This window comes from Sarcophilus harrisii, chromosome 3 (assembly GCF_902635505.1).
Source record: "Sarcophilus harrisii chromosome 3, mSarHar1.11, whole genome shotgun sequence".
Classification (NCBI taxonomy): Eukaryota; Metazoa; Chordata; class Mammalia; order Dasyuromorphia; family Dasyuridae; genus Sarcophilus; species Sarcophilus harrisii.
In genome coordinates, this window is record NC_045428.1 from 199,521,747 (window position 1) to 199,546,203 (window position 24,457).

General features: G+C 33.8%; 1 protein-coding gene across 1 annotated transcript in view; it reads right to left on the reverse strand.

Moving 5' to 3' along the window:
- The window catches only part of EGFL6 (EGF like domain multiple 6), a 57,184-nt gene that overhangs the window by 27,193 nt on the left and 5,534 nt on the right, over window positions 1-24,457 (reverse strand). The window contains exons 2-7 of the mRNA XM_003765578.2: window positions 20,382-20,494; window positions 16,237-16,329; window positions 13,290-13,409; window positions 10,692-10,811; window positions 8,478-8,612; window positions 5,353-5,475 (exon numbers count right to left, since the gene is read on the reverse strand). Of these exons, the coding sequence (XP_003765626.1) occupies window positions 5,353-5,475; window positions 8,478-8,612; window positions 10,692-10,811; window positions 13,290-13,409; window positions 16,237-16,329; window positions 20,382-20,494 (704 nt within the window). The remainder of the gene's footprint in view (window positions 1-5,352; window positions 5,476-8,477; window positions 8,613-10,691; window positions 10,812-13,289; window positions 13,410-16,236; window positions 16,330-20,381; window positions 20,495-24,457) is intronic.

A 24,457-nucleotide genomic window follows, 5' to 3' on the forward strand; every position in this document is an offset into this window, starting at 1 on the left:
GGAGGTGTTGGCTAATTAAATAGACTAGAGACAGGAAAAAGAGAGTGGCTGGTTCACATTCCCTTGGGGGGAGGACATAGGCAAGGCCTAGAAAGGATTCAATTCTGCCCTATGCAGCAGAGAGGAAGGAGCAGGTTAGATCCTTGCAGGACAATTTCAAAATCTACATTGACATTAACAATGGCACTTCCAAACACAAATATAGGGAAGAAAATGAAGAACTACATTTCAAAATCCAATATGTTGTCTATTTAAAATAAGATTCTAGCATATGTTTGAATAAAAACTTGAGAGTGGGAGGTGTTGTAAAGATTTGCAAAAACTCCCATATTAGAAATTAGTCAGAAGATTTAGCTTATAACTCCAGCATTGTCTTTAACTTCAGCTGTGTGATCTTAGGGGGTTCTTCATCCCTTCCAACTCTAAAGAAATCAAGAAGACCTGAGTTCAAATTCTGTGTTTAATAAAAAGTGTATCTGAACCTGTTTCCTCATCAATAAAATGAGGTGATTGAATGGCCCCCAAGCTCCCTTTCTGCTCCAATTCTATGATCCTGTGATATAGAAGATTTCTGGGGTCCCCTCCAGTTCTAAATCTGCAAACTTAGTAAGTGTATGTATACACACATGTACATGTATATAGGTATGTGTATATAAACACATGTGCCTGCTTATAAATACATAATCACCACATTCTTAAAGTGTCTATACACACCCATGTGTGCATGTGTACATATATGTGCACATGCCATAAGAAGAAACTATCGACAACAATATTATTCAGGATTTTTTCAATCTTTTTCTTCACAAAGTTTTAGTCTTTCTTTCTCTCCTTTCTTCTCCCATCACTTGACTCAATTGACTACCATCAAAGTAGTAAAAAAAGAAAGAAATTAATAAAGTTTTGAGTTTGTTTGAATAAAAAAGATCCCCATGAAATATAGATCATATCCTATTGTATATAATGCTTTTCTTTTGAAACCACCCTTTCCAAAAACTAGCTAAGGTTTCCTTTTTAGTGAATTGTCCCAGTTATTCATCACTGGGGCCATCTTACTCTGCAATGGCTCAAATTCAAATTTTATGAACCTATGGTTATGAACCTAAAAACAAACAATATCAGTACCAGTAAGTCATGATTACAGATGCTACTTTTCTTGGTTTGAATAAAATGTCCAAGTGACTTTACCAGATATCTTGCTTGTGAAGATTTGGCTGAAAGAAGCTGCTTATACGTATAATGGCAAACTGGGCCAATAAGAATCAGCATAAACAAATATTGGGGTTCTGGAAGTCAGTTTCTGGAATTACCTCATCAATTGTCTCCACCCTCTCTCTAACACCCTCAGCCCCATAGCAATTCTTGCTTCTCTACAAGGAAAGAAACAACGATTTGTCCATTTAATACCTTTCGTTGGTGCGCTCAGTTTTGGTATAGTAATCAATCAAAAAGTCTCTTTTTTATGGGGTAGTCAATGGATAGGGAATATTCATAGAATACCTGTGCAGGTGGAAAAGGTGGGCCAACAATTTCATTTCCTCGCACAGTATAGACGATGATTTACCAAAGCCTTTCACATTTGCTCATGCTTCCAAGAACATTAACCAGGACTTAGTAACATATAAGGTTCTCCTTTCCCTGGTACACTATATTAGAAAGGATCCTCTATATTCTGCTAATGTGGTTCAGTGCCTCTTTTCTCAGAACAGACCAAAAAAAATTGACAGGAAAATCCAATTCCCTATGAATTTCCTTTATATAATCAGTAACATGAAACTCAAGGCATTTAATAAATAGGAAATGGAGGGCTTCAGACCTAGCTTGGCAAATCTAGACATCTGCTTTTAGTTTAGGCTTTGAAGTCTTCCTGCTGAAATAGAATGGAAAACAAAACAAAACAAAAACAAAACATCATAACCTTTGGTGTCAGAGAGCCTCAATTTCTGCAACTGGAAAATGGGAAGAATAATAGTACTGATCTTCCAAAATTGTTGTAAGGTTTAAATAAAATAAAATTGTTGTCAAGTGCTTGGCACAATGCCAAATGAATGCTTATTCTTTTTCCTTCCTCTATTGAATAAGACTAAGATTTATAAAGTGAAGACTGCCAGAACTTTAAGTGTCAAGGCCCTGACCATCAGGGCCAGTTCTTTATATAAGGAGACTTGGCAAACATCTCTATGGTGGTGGAAAAGAAAGAGGAAGAGGACGAGGAGGAGGAGAAGGAGAAGATAGAGAAGGAGGATGAGGAAGAGAAAGAAAAAGAAGAGGAAAAGGAGAGGAGGATGAAGAGGAGGCAGAGAAGAAGATAGAGAAGGAGAAAATGGAGAAGGAAGAGGAGGAGGAAGATGAGGAGAAGGAGGAGAAGATGGAGAAGGAAGAAGAGAAGGAGGCAAGGAGGAAGAGGAGGAGGAAAATGAGGAAAAGGAGAATGAAGGGGAGGAAGAGGAAAAGGGGAATGAGGAGAAGAAGATGGAGGAAGATGAGGAGGAAAAAGAGGAGGAAAAGGAGAAGGAACAGGAATAGGAGGAGGAGGAGGAGGTGATAGTGGTGGTGGTGTTGCAGTGCAGAGAATGCTGGACCTGGAGTTTGGAAGACCTCAGTTCAAATCTGGCCTTGGTAAGGCCAAATTACTAGTAAGTAACTAGTTACATAATTCTGGACAACTCATAACTCAATTTCTCAACTGTAAAATGGGGATAATAGCATCTACCTCCCAGGGTTATTAGGAGGATCAAATGAGACAATATTTGTAAAGAACATAGCACAGCCTCTGGCACACAGTAGGCAACATACAAATATACTAGTTACCATTATTCATGATAACAATAGCTATAATTATAATAACAATATAGTACTTTAAGATTTTCAAAGTATATATATGTCCATTTAATTCTTACAGCAACTCTGGGAGGTAGGCACCATTTTTATACTCATTTTATAGATGAAGAAACTGAGGAAAAGTTTAAATAACTTGACTAGGGTTAAGTAAATGCCTGAGTTAAGATTCAGATCAGAGGCTGGCATAAGTCCACAGGATAAATCCAGTTTCTACCTGTTTTAAAATGAGCTACAAGCTAAGAATGGTTTTTATATATATTGTGTTTAAATGCAATATTATTTATTTGTACATAAATATATAATATTATGTTTAATGCAATATTTTTATTTATGTAAATGTATGTCTTATGTAAAATGTTGTGTTTAAATAGTATCTCATTTATTTATATATAAATTTATACACATATATATATTTATATTTTTTTGTGAAATAATTCTATTTAAAGATTTTCAGCTCATAGGCTATATGAAAACAAGCATTAGTGACTCAGGATGTAGTTTGCCAACCCTCAACTTAAACTCAGGTCTTCCTGACTTTAGGTGAGTCAATTACAAACACCATTTAATACCGTGGTAGAATTTGAAGGATGTCAAAAATGACCTTACTCTCAAAAAATATAGTCCCACTATTATATTTACTCTTTTGGGGGTAAAGCATTATCTATAGAGCACTGCATCCAAAGGCACCTCTACTTGTCCTTTATCTTGCCACTGGACCTCCAAATATCTCTGGAGGAAAAAGTGAGGCTGGTGATTGCACAAAGTGATTGATCCCTCACTTAAATCAAATTCAATTACAAGTCATGGCATCACCTGCCTACTGATATCATGGTTCTCTTTGAGAACAAAGGATAAATAATAACAGTTAATAGAAGATCACTCTTGCATCTACTAAGTTAAAAACATTGTGCTGAACTCTTTGGTGAGCAAAATATAAACAAAGCAATTTCTATCTCTGGAAAACTTGTATTCTATTTGAAAATCTCCAAAATTTGTGAAAGCACTTCCTAAATGCTTTTTACCAGTGCTTCTTTTTAATAAAAATATAATTTTGTAATTGCATTTTCAAAATTCCCAGTTTCAAAGGTCTCTGTCTTCATCAAGTGACTCAATGGATATCAAAATGTCTACATAGCTAGTAGTGAGAACAGTCAAATTTGGTGATATGGAATATCTATGAAAATAAGCATTCACCCAGTTAAGTCAAGTAATGGAAGGGTAGGGGGGAGGGCAGTGTGGTGTCATAGTAAGCATATTTCTCTGGGAGTTACAAAATTCAGGCTCTGGTCTCAGTTCTGTTATTCATAGCTGAGGAGTATCCAGAAGCTAATCAAAAAGGTGAGGGCCTTGAGGCATGTCACATGAGGACTCAGTGAAGGAACTAGGCAAGTTTGGTTTGGAAGAAATAAGTCCCAGAGGACATATGACAGCTGTCTTCAAGCATCTGAAGGGCTGTCATGTAAAGAAGTGATTAAGATTGTTCTCTTGGAAGTCTTCAAGAAGACGCTGGATGATCACTTCCCAACTAAAATTGGGAAGTCTTTCCCAATCCCTTTTAATTCTATTGCCTTCTCTCAATTATTTTCTATTTATTTTCTCTATATATAATTTGTTGTTATTCAGTCATTTCAGTTGTGTCTGACTCTTCATGATGCTATTTGGGGTTTTCATGGCAAAGATACTGGAGTGATTTGCCATTTCCTTCTCCATCTCATTTTATAGATGAGGAAACTGAAGTAAAATTAGATTAAGGTTCAGTGTTCTATCCATTTGTGCCCCTAGCTGCCTTGTATAGAATTTGCTTTGTATTATTTGTTTGCCTGTTGACTTCCCTATTAGACTGATGGTATGCCCTCATTCAGGGGAAGGATTGTTTTTTGCCTCTATATACTCAGCACTTAGCATAAGGCCTGGAACACAGTAGGTGCTTAATAAATGTTTGTTTATTGATTGGTTTATAGTAGAGATAATTTTGTGTGGGGGGTGGATGAGATGATTGCTAAGATGCCTATAAACTCTCAAATTCTGTGTTTCTATCATAACTGGCAATAGAATTTGGACAAGTATGTTTCCACACCTGTAAAATAAAGAGAATGAACTAAATTAATCTTTAGGTCACAGTGGATAGGGATCAGGTCTGGAATCAAAAAGACTCATATTTCTGAGTTCAATCTAGCCTCAGACCACTCCAGCTATGTGACTCTGGGTAAGTCACTTAACCCTGCTTGCCTCTGCTTCCTTACCTGTAAAATGAGCTAGCTAGAAAAAGAAATGGAAAATCACTCCATTATCTTCACCAAGAAAATCCCAAATGGGGTTATGAAGAGTTGGACATGACTGAACAATAACAACAAAGCTTTTAGTTCCTTTTGGACCCTGAAGCCTGCAAGTGATTAAATGGAGTGCCAGAACATAAATTTAGAGTTGGAAGAAACTATATAGGACAATTTATCCAACTTTCTCATTTTTATAAATATTGGAGTTTTTTTTTTCATTTCAGATTCTACTTACCAGAACAATGAAGTCCATTGCCCTTATATCCCTGTCTACATTTGCACTTAAAAGCACCTTGGGTATTAAGGCAGTCAGCATGAATGCTGCATTTGTGGGTATTTGCAGAACATTCATTTATATCTACAAAAAAACAAAAACAAAACAAAAAACAAAACCAAGAACAAGAACAACATTTCAAGGAAAACTCATTGAAAACATAGTATGCTAAGTCTATTCCCCCATGCTTTCATGAGCTTCTAAGTAACTTTATGGCTCAGTAATACCGAAAGAATTAGCTTTTTTGCATGAAACTAAAATCACTATGAATTATAAAGCAGAGTGCTATCTTTTGGGAGTTTCAAAGGCAAACTTAGGGTGTCTAAGGCTATTCCCCATTATGGGAAATTTCATTCTTTGATTTCTGAAGATATTATGAAACTGGAATTTATAATTCTCTTGACATTTTATGTTTGCTTTTAAAATGTAGTGGAGTGTGTTAAGGGAATTTTATTTTTCCCCTTTCATTCTCCTGAACAAATATATGAAAATTTTGTTATTGAATAGAAAGGCTTAAAACTCACAAAAGATTATGCCATTGTTTAATACTATTAGGTAGAATGCATAAATACAAATTTATATTCATTTAGAAGATTCTAGGAAATAAAGAATTACCAAAATGTAGGGCCATACTGGTTCTAACTTACCTACAAACTTTAAGTTAGGGATAATTTAGAACTTTCTACTTTCTACTACATACCACAATCACTATTCTTAAACCTCATGTTGTTTTATATTTTCATGTGTATTCAAACACAAACATATATACAGAATAATATTTTGTTTTTAATCTTAAAATCCTTGAGGTTTGACAGCAAATAAAACTAAGACATGAATCTTCTTGATCAGTTTTTAATTCCTTTTTTTTTTTTTTTGCTAAGGCAATTGGGGTTAAATGACTTGCCTAAATTCATATAACTAGGAAGCATTAAGTGTCTGAGGGCAGATTTTAATTCAAGTCCTCCTGACTTCAGGGCTGGTGCTCTATCCACTGGGCTACCTAGCTGCCCCTTTGATCAGTTTTTAAAGCAAAAATTTAGTTTCCTTTTGAAAATATCCAATGAAAATTCCCATTTTGTGAGGCCTATCTGTATGACATCATTAAAATAACACTGTTCAAAATATTTAACGTAGGATCACCAGATTTTAGTATTGGAAGGCATTTTAGGAGGTCATTTGATCTATACCCCTGATATCCAAACAAGCATTGGACTTCCTAAATTGAACTCTAAAATGTAAAATATTTAAAATAATATAAATAAATATAATAAACTAATATATGATATTAAGTACAAATATAAACATAAAAATATGATATATGACATATAATGTATATATAAGATAACATAAATAAAATATTTAACATGTTTAGAATATTTGAGGAAAATTGTTGAGATTATGAAAGACTGTTCAAAATTCAGGGACCAACTATTAAGTCATTCCATGTACAGTAAAAGTTAAAGGAAGAGGAAACTTATGGTTATATAGCACCAACCATGTGCCAGATATTGTGTTAAGCACTTTATAAGTACAATCTCAGTTTGTAAAAGTTAACTGTACAAGATAGGTGATGTTATCATCACTATTTTATAGTTGATGAAATTGAGACAGGATAAATTTCTGCTAAGAAAAAAAAGTAAAACGAGCTTTTTTGTGTACATAGATTTTAAGTATTTTTGCTAGCATTGGTCTCTGAATTCTTATGGGAATCTTCATTACCCATAGAATAGGGGTTCCAAAGCTTCTAGCTATCACATATCCCTTTAGCAATGGGGTGAAGTCTATTGTCTCTTTCTTAGAATGATATTTTTAAATTTATAAAATACATAGGAATGCAAACAAACTCATTATATTGAAAAAGTTACTAAACTATTTTTAAAAAAATTATGGGTTGCAGCTTAAGAACTCCTGAACACACCTTAACTAAATGGTTTACTTTACTAAATGAGTTGATTTATTTTTTTGCATGCAAATCACCACTTAAGTTTTGCTTGTTATAAAACAGTTAAAAGAACCACAGCCAGCTTGTTAAACTGGATAACAGAATAAAGAACTTATACTACTTGACGAACTTTTAAGAGTAATGGGAAGGTTCATTTGTCTCTGCTAAAATAATGCCATACCTGCTCACTAATGAGTAATTCATTTATTAGATCAATTTTTTCATTATACAATTAATTATTCTCAGAGAAGTAAGCAAATGATTTAAATTCATACTGAGTTGACGACTAATATAAACTCCTTTGCCAAAAGCAGGTTTTGATAGTGGAGAGTGTTGAGCATATAGACACTAGAAAAACAAGGATGGATGAGGCAAAAACACCAGAGGCCAGAGAAGTTGGAATATTCTTGGAGCCACTATTTTGTCCAAAGCAGGCTTTGAAAAATTGTGATATTTGGCAAACTGTTATTAAAAGGAGTCTGTTAAGTCTTAGGTTAGAAAAGCATTATTTTACTTCTTTCATTAAAATGGAACAAGTCTAGTTATTTCTGCTCTTTTCTTTTCTGTACTGTATATAGTGATCACAGAACCATTTCTTTTTGTTATATCAGGGCAAGGCATTAGATCACAGGTTTAGAGCTAAAAGGGATCTTTGAAGTCTCTAAATCCAAAAACCTAATTTTGAAAATGAGGAAACAGGCCCACAGAAATGAAATGTCTTGTTCAATGTCACATAGATGTGTCACAAAGCTACAATTTAAACCCAATTCTTCTAGACTAAATCTAATATTATTTCCACTGTAGCATTTCATGCCCTTGGGCCTCAATTTCCTCATCTATCAACGAGGTTTGATTAAATGATATCTAGGGTCCTCTTCAGCTCAAAAGTTCAATGATCTTCAGAATTCTAACAGTACAGATCTTCAAATAATTAAGTTTTTGTTTAATGTTCAAATGCATCATATCTATCTTTATAACCTGCAAATAAGCCATAGTTCCCAGACAGTTGTTAAATTTCACCTTTATCTGCTATTGAATGAGTTTTAACTTGGAGCATAAAACTCTGAAGTAGCTACGGAGAAACTGGTAGGAAAGAAAGACCTATGATTTGGTGGGGGAAAGGAGTCATGTATTTAAATCTTACCTACACAGTCATATCTCCCACTGATGTATTTCAGTTCAAAACCAATGTGGCATTTGCAGTAGTAGCTCCCAAATGTGTTCACACATCTCCGATTATAGGGACAGAGAACTTTACCAGATGAGCATTCATCAATGTCTAGACCAAGAAAACATTGTTTCCAGAAGGGGGAAAAAACAAAAACAACAATACAAAACAACAATGACAAAAATGACTGATAGAGTTGACATAATCGGTTTTACTAGACCACAGTTTTCCATTCAAATAACTGAAACGTTCTAAACCTGAATTAATTCTCTAAAACCTCAAGACTATTGTTTGATCTAGTATGTAGAGAGAGTACCCACACCAATGTAATCCCAGTCCTGGAAATAGTGATACTTCAAGGTATGCAACAAGTGAAAAGCTAAGCTGGTTATTTCTCTAAATGTTTCCTTACATGGTTGGAAGTATGCTATAGCAAGGAAGGAGAATTAGAAACTTGTTTTTAAAATTAGAATTAATGTTCTTTCATTTTGAAGGAGGGAATGCATTAAGCATTTAATAAGTGCCTACTTTATGCCAACTATTGTAATAAATACTTTATAAATACCATCTCATTCGATCATTTGAAGGAGGGCTCTGTGTCTTGATTAGAGATGTGTATAAATAATAATATTAATAAAATCCTGTATATTGTATAGTATAATCAAGTTTATAAATACTTTCACATATATTATATAATTTGCCCTTTATCGTGACCTTGTGAAACAGGTCAATCATATATTCTTCTTCCCATTTTACAGATGAAGAAGTTGAAACTCAATAATCCTGTACAATAAGGGTATAAAATACTTTGACATATATTATATAATTTAATTTCTGTTATTTTGACCTTGTATAGTGGATTGATCAACTATTCTCCTTTTCATTTTGTATTGTTCAGTCACTGATATTCAGACCCCAAATGGGGTCATGAAGAATTGGACATGAGTGAAATGACTCAAAAATAACAATTCCATTAGCTTCACAAAAATCATTCTTTACAAGTCACTCAATTTCCTTGGACCTCACTTTCCTTATCTTTAAAATTAGTTTAGACTAAATGGCCTTTGAGAGATTCTTTCTGGCTCTAGATCCATTTATAGCAAGCTTTATGTGTGTGTGATCCATTTATAGCAAGCTTTATGTGTGTGTGTGTGTGTGTGTGTGTGTGTGTACACCAAATATTACATATATGTTGTATAAAAATAACCTAGTGTTTATAAGTATGATTTACATATAACTTTTTTGAAACTTGAGATAATAGATCTAGAATTGGAAGGGACCTCAGAGATTATCTTGTCCAATTTCTTTATTTTACAGATGAGGAAACTTAAGCCCAGGGAGATTGGATGACTTGCCTAAGGTTATGAAGGTAATAAGAAGCAGAGTTGAAATTCAAATTTAGATTCTCTAAGTACAAATCCAACACTGCACAATGCTACAGTCTAAGATACTACCTCTTGCAAAAAATAAGGATTTATATTTGTAAGTATGATAGAATTTTGATCAGACAACAAGCATATTTATTATCCTAAGATAGAGAGTATTTGGAGATAATTCACTGAAATATACCTTTTGACTTGAGTGTGATGCCTGAAGTTAAATGGACTGTGATAGCTTGCTAAAAATCAGATAGGCTGAATATAGGGATTTGAACTGAGTTTCTCTGCTCCTCTACCTCTACCTACCTCTACCTACAAAGAACCTTATTCTTTGTGGTATACCATCCTGCCTCAAGAAAACCATCTTTTTTTTTAACTTCTGGGACTAAAAGTGGACTTCCTCCTTCCTTCCCCTGTTCTTCATTTGTATATTTTTCTCTAGGATATATTGTTTTTCCTGGCCTTCCCAGACTTAGTCAAGGAAATTATTGGTGTTCATAATTCATATTTAATAAATAAATCAGTTTAATTCCAATTATTTCTCAGTAATATTCAATACTTTATAACCCCATTTGCCATGGGGAATAGTTTGCCATTTCCTTCTCCTTCATTTTAAAGGTAAGAAAGTTAAGGCAGACAGATTAAGTGACTTGTCCAGGATCACACAGTATCTGAGGCCAGATGTGAACTCAGGAAAATGATGTTTTTTTACTCCAGATCTAGTATTCTATCCATTGTTCCACCATGTTGTCCAATCAGTTAACAGGAGTGGGGGAAAAGAAACCAAAAAAGAAAACTCATATTCATATACCTATACAGGCTCTTCCATTAGGTCCCAATTGTAGCCCGGCTGATGGACACAAACATCGTACCTCATCTTTCATACCTTCACAGCCATACTGACAGTTTGTCATGGCACATGTCCTGGAATCTAAAAGAAAATAAGGGTGATCATTTAGTTTGAAGAGCTCTAAAGCTCCCTTCTCAAATTTGTGTAGATCATATTTTTCTAAATCTCTCCTTGATTACCATACAAATCTATTTAATTCAACTTGATAAATATTTATTAATCAATCAATAAACACTTATTAAGCACAGTACTAGTGTACTGTGGTAGCTAGAGTGTGACCTATAACTCCACAAAAAAATGTGAGCTCCTTTGAGTAAATGTAAACAGCAAAAGAAATTCTGACTATCTTATGAGAAATTTTATACATGATCACAGGTCACCTCTGGCATTAAGCCTTTTTTGTTTTACTTCCATAAATTATCTGACCCAAACTAAGGAGAGTTTGGGAATTCATGATGTTGCTTTGTCCTGCTGTTACCAAGGGCAACTGGTCTTATAAGTAAACTCCCCCAATTAACTTAATTAACCTGAATAAAATTTATTAATAACCAAGCCAACATGGGCCCCTCTTTCTTTGGTATCTCAGTATTATCTTGAAGCGTATGTCACATTACAATTGTCATAATTAGGGCAGAACGATTCTGCTCCCTTAAAACCGGGCACTGTGCTAAGGATTGGGGATATAATAAGAGCAAAAAACACTTTCTGTCCTTAAGGAGCTGTTAATCTAATGGGGAGACAACAAACAAATATGTATATACAAACTATACATCAGATAAATAGGAAATAATTAGCAGAGTCTGTTGTCTTCAATATTTTTTTAAAAAGTACAATATTTTTGGCTATCAAGATTGAAATAATTTCCCCTGTTTTGGGGGGACAATGGGTAGTTTTTCGGGACTATTAATTGACAGACTCAGTTCTTAACAGAGAACTTTTGTTGTTTGTTTAATCTTGAATTTATCTTTGAAGATTTACTACCTATAAGACCTTTGATAAGTTAACCTCTTTGGGCCTCAGTTTTTCCATCTATAAAATGAAAGATTGAATAAGGTAGCTTCAGAGATTCCTAAGACAGATTTTGAAGGTTTAAATTGATCCACAGTGTTGCTGCAACATGCTGTCAGTCAAAGAACAGTATGAGAACAAAGAAGAACATCTTGTCTAGTTTATCTAAATATAGGAAATTATAACTCTGATCAAGTAAAACAGAATATGCCAAAGGGTATATAGTCTCAACATGGTCCCCTTGGCTCTCCTTTTTTTTCCTAAGACACATTAATGGCACACATTAAATGGACTTGAGGGAGAGAAGGGTAGAAATGAGGAGAGGGGCAAAGGGAGAGAATGCATGTGAATGAGTATGAGAGGAGTGGAGGATGGTGTTGGTGACCTGAAAGTGGGAGCTTTTCTCTTCCTAATGAAATATAGTGCCTGAAAGACCTTTTCTCTTCTATATAGATACTTAAGCTCCCACAGGATCCTTGTTTTTCTTTGTTACAGAAAGGCTTTTCTTTTCAGGAATGTTTATTGGAAACCATGTCTGGCAACTCTTTACAATATTCAGTGGGATAAGATGTGGGATGTGTAGGGGATAGGAAATTTTCTTCCCCTGGTGGCACTTGTCACCTTACTAAAAATACATGTTAAAAAACATCTTCTGAGAGTTATTCAAACATGTTTTCCAACAACCTGTTGGTCCTTTAAGCAATGATAGCATTCCATTCCTCATGCCTCTTCTTTGACCTGGAATCTTGTCTCTTTTAAGCTAACAAGCTCCTCAGAATCATGAGTAAAAGGCCAAACTGTCTCCTGTGACCCCCAAATTCCGATTCACAATGAATAAAAACTGAGATACTAATGGCAAATTCAATTAGGGAAACTGGTAGTTCTTAAGAAACTGGATACAAGACTCTCTTCTGCTTAGTTTTCGAGGGAATATTTATACAGTTTGAGATATTACTAAAAATAGAATGAGGTAGCACAATTCTTTGATTGATTAATTTCAAAAAGGGTAAATTTGTGTGACTGGCCAAATGAAACATCCATCAGGCATGAGAATTTAGTCATTTGATTTTCCACACAATATCAATCATTAGTGTTTAGTCAATGACCAGGCAGTAGAATTTGGGATTTTCCCAAGGATCAGCATCAAAGAACACAGAGAAAGGGGAAAGTGACTTTCTGTAACACAGCAAATTCCAGAATACATTTATAGGACAGCGTTTGGGGTTGGATGGGATATAATAAAGCAAATTTCTATCTATGTCCTTAACACAGGTTAATATAGGCTCATGTTACAAATTGTAAATCTATCTAGCATAAATCTATCTTATAAGTCATATAAAAGTAATATCATTATCAATATATAATGGGTTAATTATATCTAACTTACAGAATTCCCATTCTGAGCATTAACTAACTTAAACTTAATTCTGTCTTATTTCACTAATGCAATCACTGATATTTGGAAAAAAACCGCAGTAGTGACATGAAAATTATTTTCACACTTCTCTGTTCGGGGGAGAATGAACTGGACTAGTTTTTTTGGTGACTTACTGGAACAGGTGCCATCCGGCATCAGCATGTAGCCACTGAGACAATAACACTTATAGCTGCCATGGGTGTTCATACATCGGTGCTTACAAGGGCGAGGTTTCAGTCCACATTCATTCATATCTGCAGGAATCATTCAGGGGGAAAAAAAAGGATGAATTTATTTTTGGAAAGAGGATGACTATGTTGGCTCACTGAAGACAGAAACTTCCCCAAAGAAAATCAGGGAGACAGAAAAAAATAAAACAACCTCCATATATTAAAAAAAAATTCAGCAGACCAGCTGTTAAAGGGAATTCATGGGGAAACAGTATAAACATGAGTTGCTTCTCTATAGTTCAGTCAAACTGGCTCTCTTGCTGTTCCTCACAAATGATACAATCTTTTCCTTTGCACAGGCTGAAACCACATGTCTAAAATGCATTTATTACTATGACTTATGTGCAGTTTTGGGGAGGATACACTGAATTATGGATATAGAACTAAAAAAGACCTTGAGATCATCCAAATTACTGGAACTAGAAATTATCTTTTTTAGTCTTTTCTTAATTTTGGGGCTTCAATTCTTTGAAATTGAATAATAGGGAAAAATTATATAAGTTATATGTATCTAGCTACATATAGTAACATCATATGATCTATTACATAGTAATATAATACTTAATATATTAACATTACTAAATTATATATTGCATGTGATATAATAAATTATATAACGTTTATAAACATCTCATAAAACATTAAAATAACTATATAAATAAAACATTATGATGTTATTGAAATAAATATATAAACAAACTATTATTATTAACTACAAAATATAATTGGCTGCAAATCAGGCTACTTTTCTAAATAGATTTTTTTTAAAGGAGGATTTGGGTACAGATTCCATTTAAAAAAAAAAAAGTAAATACTCAAATTAAGGTAAAAGTTGTTCTCATTTTCATTTCTTAGTATCCTGTTTTACTTCAAAGTTCAGCTCAGGTATTATCCTCTTTTTGAGGCCCTTCTGGATCCTCCTGGCTGTTAGTGCCTACCTCCCAAATAATTTTGTTATTAATGAGCTATTAATATATATATTATATAAATATATATAAATTCATCAGGCACTAGAATTTAGTCATTTGATTTTCCACACAATATCAATCATAAGTGTTTAGTCAATGACCAGGCAATAGAATTTGGGATTTTCCCAAGGATTAGCATCAAAGAACACAGGGAAAGGGAAAAGTGACTTTCTGTAACACAGCAAATTCCAGAATACATTTATAGGACAGAGTTTGGGGTGGGATGGGATATAATAATATATTATTATATATATATAAGTGTATATATATAATAAATATAAAGCTATTAAATATTTGTTGGTTAATTATAATGACATAATAAAAATAAGATGATATAATAAAGCATATTAAAAACTATATACTAAGTATAGAATATAAATATGGAGCTCTCTTTACGGTAATTTTTCATTCTTCGGGCTAGCTAGTTTTCACTTTAATGGAAACCTCCCCTTTCCTACTATCCACTCCTCTTCATCAATCCCATGTATAAATAGAGGGAGTGAAAAACCAGTTGTTGGACATAATGGGAAACTGGAGACAGATATCACATCACACAACTCCAATATAGAGCTGACTAAGATTTTTGGATGGAGTTTTATGGGAAACACATCAGTTGGCATGCTGGAGCCTGTCACTGTTAATGCATATCTGTGAACTGGAGCCAGGGTTACTTAAGTAAGAAAGACTTTGCAGGAAAAGATAGATTGCCCTGAAATTTGAGAAAATTGGGGCACTTTCTTTTCCCAGGCTTCTAACTCCCACAAACATTAATATTTTACTAGAACTTGAAAAAGACCAAAAAAGGAAATATTTATTTCAAATCCCTTGATAAGGAGTCTTGGTATGGAGAGAAAAATTCATAGAAAAACAGGTTTTCATGGTAGGAAACTCACGGACTGATAAAGGATAGATCTGAGAACAATATTCTCAGCCCACATCCCCACAAAAAGCAGGATCAATTTCCTAGCATCTCTTTAGAGACTAAAGTATCTTACCCAAGAGAGACTAGGCTATTGGCAGGAACTCAAGAGATATTTATCTTAGGCTACAAAACTTTGAGATGGCTGAATGGAGATCAGCCTTAGTGTATAGGAATTCTTTCAATTAAGGGGCAGGAAAGATCAGGCTAGTAATAATAGCAAGAAATGAGTGTTTAAATTCTTGAACAGAACTTCCCCAGTGGATAGAACTCTTATCTTGGAGTTATAAAGACCTAGATTCCAATACTGCCTTAGAGAATGACTAGCTGTATGATCCTGGGTAAGTCAATTAACTTCTTTCTACTTAGTAAAATGAGGGAGTAGAACTTGGAAGGGAAGTAGATCCCTTTTGGCTCTGTGATCATACCATATTATGAATCTCCTTGAGTAAAGTGGGGCCCGAAGTGGGTATTGGTTCTCCAAGTCCAATTATTCTTCAGGCATTTGCTGAATTGAGCATCCTGTGGTTTTGTTTTTGTTTTTTTGAACCTAAAGTTCAAATCTGGTTTCAGGCACTAGCTGTGTGACCCTGGACAAATCTCTCAATCCATTTGCCTCAGTTTCCTTATCTGTAAAGTGGGGATAATAATATCCTTCCAGAGTTATTGTGAAGGTAAACTGAGATATCTGAAAAACACCTACCAAACCTTAAATGTTATATAATGTATATTATTATTATTATTTCTAAAATGATGTAGTCAATTTTCTCTAAGTTCCTTCCAAATCTGAGTTTATAAGCATATAAAAATATATGAGAGGCAGTTCTTAGGAATTAAATGATAGTCATTCTAATGGATCCAGGCTTATAAAAGGCAATATAATCTAGCAAGGAAAAAAAGTATTGATCTAGAAGCCAGTTTCTGTGAGACCTTAAGGAACTTAGCTGTAGAATATTATACCAACCTTGATTGCAAGTTTTTCCAGTAAATCCAGGAAAGCATTTGCATTTGTTTGGCCCTATACATTCACCATACTTGCACCCATGATCACAGACAGCTTTAGAGAAAAAGAAACAAGATATATTCAAGACATATTGAAGATTTAACAACAGGAACCTAGAGACTGCAATGGAATTCTTCTAAACACATTCATATTTTCTATCATACAATAACATACTGGTTTTTGAGTTCTGCTAACTATTATCTACCTGTTGGGGGACAGAAAGTTGAAGAATGTTCATTTACTTACTAAATTCATTCTCTCTCCCCCAAATGAATGCTGGTTTTAGCTTTGCTTAAGAATGCTGCTACTATGGCATGAACATAACTTAAATGCTATCTGCTAAAAAAAAAAAAAAGTCCAACTTTTTATTTTTTCCTAAAAAAAGGGACCCTGGTCAAGTCACTTAATCCTATTTGCCTCAATTTTCTTATTTATATAATGAGTTGGAGAAGGAAATGGCAAGTCACTCTAGTATCTTTGACAAGAAAATCTCAAATAGGACCATGGATAGTGGAATACGATTGAAAATGACTGAATAATAACAACAACTCAACAATTTCAATAGCAGTACCTTCCTCCCAAGATTGTTGAAGATCAAATGAAATAATATTTGTTATGATGCCTGACACATAATAGATACTTAATAAATGCTACTTTTCTTCCATATCTTATTTTTTCCTGACAGTAAGATTTAATAAAACAAAGAGAATTTGAAAACAGTGACAGAAATAGAAGGAAATAGAACCCTGGAAAGGTAACAAGAGGGAGAGTTGGTGGCTTAACTTTGACTGGGTTTGCTTAGGTCTTGCCTTGAAGACTATAAGCAGCCTTAGAAATAAGCAATTTAATAATCAGGTATTTACCCTATTATTTGGTGGTTTAGTCAATGTATTATTTTATGATCAAGGAAAAACATGAAAATTAAGTAAAAGATGTTTCAAAGGGTGAATTCTAAAAAATGCATTTACAATTAGAACCAAGAATTTGGACTGGGGAATTCAGGATCTCTTTTAATGAGGATACTAAATATTGATCTTTTTCTTTCACTCCTAAAGTAAATTTTTTTACTCTATGTATGCTTTTCATTATTGTTGTATTTATAATGTAAGATTATTAGCAGCAATTTCAAGATATATTTAACATAGCACATCTGTGCCCTCCAACTACAAACAACCTCTTGTAAAAAAGTAAAGTCTTGCTTCCCTTTATGAGGTCATTTTAAAAACATTTTGATAACAGCATTTCAAAATGATTGGTTTTCTTTGTAAACCTATGCATTTTGTTTTATATTAGCACTTAATTTTATACATTTAATCCAGTAATGCATTATGCATTTTATTTTATTCTAAATGAAACACTATTCTGAGGAGTTCCTAGGTTTCATCTGAGGGCCAAAGGGGTGGGCAAACACAAAAAGTTAAAGATCCTTGCTTGATCAAATTAGCTTAAACATAGCCCTAGGTGATTCAACAGAATAACTCCTATGGTTTGTATAATTTTAGAAGCTATTATTGCTGCTTTGAGAGATTCCAAAGTGTGTGTCTTACATTATCCTTCTGCATAAAAACAGCCACCATATGATTTGTGATGATATGATAGTACTATGATTTGAAATACTTATTTTTCATTTTAGTAACTAGCATGATGAAAACTATGGAACTAAATTGCACAGTGGTTTCACCATCAGTCTCTTCCTTAAGACTGAGAGTATGTAGGTTCCTCCTAAATTTAAGTCAACTGGTATTTAGAGAGGGCTAACCTCAATCTGATGGTTACATTTTTCCAGTGGCAATGTTATCATTTGGTACATCTCTATGCCAATTTTTCACTACTTGGGCCATCATTTCTATAGTCTCCATACTATGACCTTTAAATGCCTTTGTAACCAACTATCCTGAATTCTAATTGTAGAAGAGTTGCCTTAGATTCAGGTTTCTACCTTACTTCCTGGCCACCTCTGTGCTGTACCCTTCCCCATGTTCTGGTTTCCTCCATTAAAATGTAATCTAGAGTAGGGTTGTATTTATCTGCAAGACTTATCAATTTCTGGATTGCAGTAAGTACTTTATTAAGTCTGTTTGCTTATCTATCTTCTGTATCAAGCATCTATCTTTATCAACTTACATCTGTCTATCCAATTAAAACCTAGATCTAACCTGATGCTTTATTTAATATCTTTTCTACTATTACCATATTCTCTCCCCCCTCCCTATTGCTTGATCTCTTTTAAAAACTACTAAGGTTTTGATCTCAATTCTGTATCTAGTCAAGTTTGAGCTAGTAGGGGAAGTAATGTGAAGCACTGGATTATGACTGCTACTAATTAACCATATGACTATGGGTAAGGAACTCAGCTTTTCTGGGCCTCAGTTTTTTCAGTATGAAATGATGGGGTTTGACTAGATCTCTTCTAGCTTGAAAACAATGATTAGGGGTAGTGGTAGTGAGAAGAAGATATTCATGAAGGTTTTTTCAGGGGAGAGAGGAAAATAAGACATAATAGAAAAAAACCAGGGTAATTATCAATTATATTATGCTCATGGCCCCTTATTCTACTACCCACAATCTTTCTGGAATCTTTAGATGGGAATTCCCAACCCATAGTGATACTTTCTAAAGCAAATTTATAATATTTAACTCAAATTTTATTTACTAGAACTGTAAAAATGATTTAAAATGTTTCTTCCTTCAAGTCAGCTTGAAAAATTGGCATTATTCAATGTAAAATATTTAGTAATCAAGTATAAGGATATAAGCATAAAAATAAAAACATAAGGATACTTATAAGTATGTATATATATATACATATATATATACATATATATATATATAAAACAATAGTATAAGAATAAAATATCTGTTTTTTTCTTTGTGATATAAATCCACTGTCTGGGTTGTTTATAATCTAGGGACTCATTCCATTGAATATGCAGCTTCAGAAATAACTTTGAATAGACTTGAATTTATTAGTGAGATCCTTGATGTGGGATAAGGATATTAATATCCCAGAAGATCCATAATTAGGAGATGTTGGGTCAAGGATTAAAAGTTATGTCTAATCTTTCAGGTATAACTCAATGTACTTATTAAGATAAAAGAAATAAATCACTCACTATTTATTAAGTGCCTACTGTGTGCTAATCACCATGTTAGGTGTTTGGGATACAAAAAGAGACAAAAGATTCTGTCCTCAAAGAGTTGATCCAAGAATATGAATATATTAATATTGTTTTTCAGTCATTTTTCATTCTTTGTTACTTCCTTTGGTTTTTTTTTTTTTTTTGGCAAAAATACTAGATAACTTTCCATTTCCTTTTTCTAGCTCATTTTACAGATGGGGAAACTGATGCAAACAGGGTTAAATGTCACACAGGATCACACAGCTAGGATGTGTTTGAAGTCAAAGGCCCAACACTCTGTCTACTATTCCACCTAGTTGTCCTAATAAATGTATACAAATAATCTAAATACGAGATAAATTATTAATAATAATAGAGGGGAGGCACCAGAATTAAGAGGAGTTTAAGCTCTTTCTAGGTTAATTGTGTTTTGCCAATTTGAGGAGAAGAAGAGACTAGGGTTTTTTTCCTGACATTTTTGCATATTTCACAAATTATCCTAAAATCATAGGCAGAAGAAAATTCAGAAACCATTGATTCCTCAACTTACAGATGAGAAAATTAAGGCCAAGAGAGGATAAATATCTTGCTTAGGATCATACATTTAGTAAATAGCTGAGTCAGCTATTTCGAACTTAGATTTTTCTGACTTTGACCTTGGTGTATTTTCCACTGTGTTAGCTAGTTTAGACGGTTAAACCTTATGAATTTTCGGTAAGTTAGATCCTTCATCTGGGAATCCTGCTGACCAACCTTCTTTACCAGTTGTCCACATGATGAAGCCATCAGTTTCCCAGGCTCAAAATATTTGGATCATCATGGAATCACCTCACATCTCTTTTCTTCTAAACCTAATCAATTATGAAGAATTGCTCATTCTACCACTGGAGTACCTCTTGAACCCTGCTACAATTTGAGTTCAGGACCCTTATTGCTTATTAAAAAGACTTCTATAATGATCCAGGAAGGATGTGTCTGCAAAATTACCTTCACAGAGTCCTTTGTTGTTCTTTTTCCATCCATAACAACATTCCAGTTTAGGGCCATAGTGACAGATCCCAGGCTGGTCTGCAAATGCTAGTGATCTGTGACTTCTTGAGCTGGGGACAAAGTATCATGTATAAAAATGAAGAAATAAGGGACTTGGATCATGATAGCTAAAGCACCACTAAGTGACAGAAAGGAAAGTAATTATCTAGTTAATTTGGACAATGAATTGGGTCTCCAAGATAATCCCCGCCCCCCAATTAACAGATATTCAGATTGGTCAATGAACAAAATGACATTTGGTAAACATTTATAAAATATACATTGTGTGAAGCAATAAGAGAGAAACAACAACAAAAAAAAAAAAACTAAATAAGATATTCTTTATCCTAAAGGTACAAATTGTATGAAAGGGGATATGGATGTATTATATGAATAACCATCAAATAAAAAAGAGCATAAGTGTATAAAAGAGAGCCAGTCAGTATTCTGGATATTTTGAAGAAGGAAAATTGTTGGAATCTTTTCAAAGTGTTAAGCCATTAGAGTTGATAGAGACAATAATTATCTAATTTGGCATGGTTCAATATGATTGATTTGATCTTAGAAGGAGATATTTTGGGCCAGAACTTGAAACAAGGTACTAAGTACAACTGATAGAAACGATGCTTTTGTTCACACCTTTAGAGAGCTCATAGAAGCAAGAAATATTTAAGTACTCAACTTAAGTACTCATTAAGTACAAATACTTAAGTACTCATTAAGTACTCATCAATATTTAAGTACTCATTAAGTACTCATCAATATTTAAGTACTCAAACACATGTTTGAGAGATTTCAGGGTTTAGAAAGAGATACACCTCCCTTAATCCCTGCCTCCAGAAGGAGGAGTTAACCTTTGGGAGATCATATATATGGAGGAAGCTCTTAGAACTTCGGAGAGTTACTTGGGAACATTCCCAGGGGTTGGGGAGGAATACTCTGGGAGGAAGCCTACAAGCCTTCTTTCAAAGGCAAGAGAGAATCATTGCATCTTCCACCTTGGTGCTGGCTGGAGTCTGAAGGACAAACCTTTGGATTTGGAGACATTCGGAGGGAGCTCTTGGAACCAAGCAGAGAGATTGGCCTGAGCTAACCAGGCTATACTGAAGGAAGCAATAAAAGATCTGAACTTTTATCAGCTGGCTGTGATTTTGGGTGATTATTTACTTGTAACTGAAACTAAAGCTGCCTCCAGAAAACCTCCCCAAGAAACCTGCTTTCTCTCAGAGAGAGAACTCTTATTTAAAAGAATAAAAACACCAGCAGAACATCATTTGAAATAAGGAGAAATCAAAAAAATATGGAGGAGGTGCCATCTGAATTTGGCAGAGGATGCCATGCCACACAGAAGTATGATTTGCCAATCAATATTCAGGGATCTGTGATTTTGAGATTGTTTGGAAGATAAATGCAATGATATTTGTGGTACTTAGTATAGTGCTTGGATGTAAGGTAATGGGAAGTGTACTCCACAAGAATGCAGCTAACTATGAACTTAATTCCTTTCCTCTCTTGAGAATGAGGTGGTATGAGGGGAAAAGAAAATTAAGCTCCATGTTAAAAGTAAGTTTTTATATTTGTGATTATGTCTTTTGAAGTAAATGTTCCTTTGTAAAAGTTAATTTAACTATTTAGTGATTAATTATACCTAAGGTGCAGGGGAACATCCTAAACCCCCAAAGAATCCTGGGATAGGGATGAAATGTAACATATCTGTTATCTATATATTATATTTACTTTAGTAATTATAATCTAGTTTTTATAGTTACTCTATAATTTACTCTGACTGTTACCTTTGAAAGTAGCTTCACCAATAAATAATAATTGATAATTTTTCTATAGGAATAGCCTGAATGACATGATATTAAACCATGTGAAACCTTAGATAATAATAAAGCTTTAAGGTTTGCAAAATCCTTTACAAATATTACATCATTTTTATCCTTAGGACAATTCTAGAATCATCCCTATTTTATAGATAAGGAAGATGTGCCTGGGGTCACATATTTAATAAGTATTTAAGGCTGAATTTGAACACAGATCTTCCTAACTCCAGGTCCTAGGGTTTTAATCCTTGTGACACCTAGCTGTCTAAAGATCTAGTGATCAATTCATTCATTTGGCAAATGAGGAAACTGGTTGATTGACTTGCTTATGTTTACATAGCTTGGATTTGGAAAAATAAAGACAAGGAGAATCCTAATCCAGGGCTCTTTTTATTGTCTATTTCCATTGTCCTTTCCTGTGTCTATTCTAGGCCCACTGTTTCTGTATAAGAACAGAGTGAAAAGAAAACTGTACTTCACCAAAGACCTTTAAATTTATCATAAGTGAAAATCCACATAAAACTTCTTATGATTCATTGATCAAACTATTAAAAACTCACAATACACATCTAATCACACATTTATGCTAAAAACTTTGTTGGGAGTACACAGGCTCCCTTAAACAGATGGCTGGATCCATTTCTTTCTTTACAAATCGAATTCAATTACTATGAATTTAGGAGCTAGAAGTGGTCTTAGAAATCCTCCAATTCAAAACTCTTGCTTTATAGTTGAGGAAATTGAATTCTAGAAGTACTGCACTGAGAATAATTTCAGGAGAAAGTAACTAGAAGATGAAATTCACCTATATTTACCTTGAAGAGAAAAACCTTTTCCCTCAAACATCAATGTTAATTGTTTTCACACCTATAAATTCAAGCAATAGTAAAATCTTAAAGATCCGGATTCTATACATTTCACCTAAACCAGATTGCATACTAAATTAGAAATGAAGGTTGTTTAAGGATTTAGAATGGTATGTAAGATTTTTATATTCTGGCTGCTAAATGAACTAGAAAAAAATGGAGAAATTGCATGCCATGAAATTGTGGTACAGAATATGTTTTCTAAAAGAGAATCAACATAAAATAGATTTTTTTGAAAAATCACTCGAGAATAATATGAACCCATAACATAAGCAAAATATTTTCTTAATTAAATATGCTTAGACACATTTCTACAAGTTTCAGGAAATCACTGGTTAAAATGTAAAATTGTATTATACCTGTGCAATTTTCATTAAACATCAATAGGGTTCAATAATTCTGGAGAATAAGTTTAAAAATTCAGTAGATAAAAACAATTGCTAACTGCTTATTATTTCTTGGCTCACATGGTTGAATGGATGGCATTTTTAAAAAGACAGAGATTTATTACATTAATGAACCATTAATTGGAGCCACTCTCCAACATTATCTTGTTTACTTGCCAAAAACCCTTTAAACACTTATTTTATGGGGAACTAGAGGAGGACAATGATGTGTGCACTTATGTAGCCATTTAAATATAATGGATAGCAACCAATTAAATCACTAAAAGAAATATTTTATTTCTGTTCATGAAACTGAACAAAAGTGGACTTCTGAAATAGTCTATAAAAACCAGCAAGGAAATTTGATGACTACTACAACTGTATACTTCATCTTTGAAAACTGTACAAATCTGCTGGTAAGTTGCTTTAACAATTAATTTCTACAACAATCAAATAAAGCTTCTAGTTATTTTTAGCACAACACCATTTCTGTAGTTTCTATGTATCTCATATGCTGTTCTCCACCATTTCAGAATATGGTCATAGATGCTGCAAGAGACCTAGGCATCTTTGCCCTCAAGAAGCTTATATGAATTGGGACAGATTTGATCCTATACTACCTTCATTCAACAAATTACATAAAGCAATATGCTGAGCTCTGAAAGAGTTAAAAAATTCAGATAAGATCCAGTTTATAGTCTAGAAGGAGAAGAAGCATCAATATATCATACATATATTTACAGTCATTGATTGGAGCTGGAAGAGACTTTTTAAATCATTCAGTCTAAATCAGATTGATCTATTTGCTGTTTTTACACATGATATTCCATCTCTTGTCTTTATACCTTTATTCAGGCTGCCTCTCCTGCTTGGAATGCCCCCATCCCCCATTTCATTTCTTAGAATCTCTAGCTTTTTCCAAATCCAGGTAAAATGTCACCTCCTACATGAAGCCT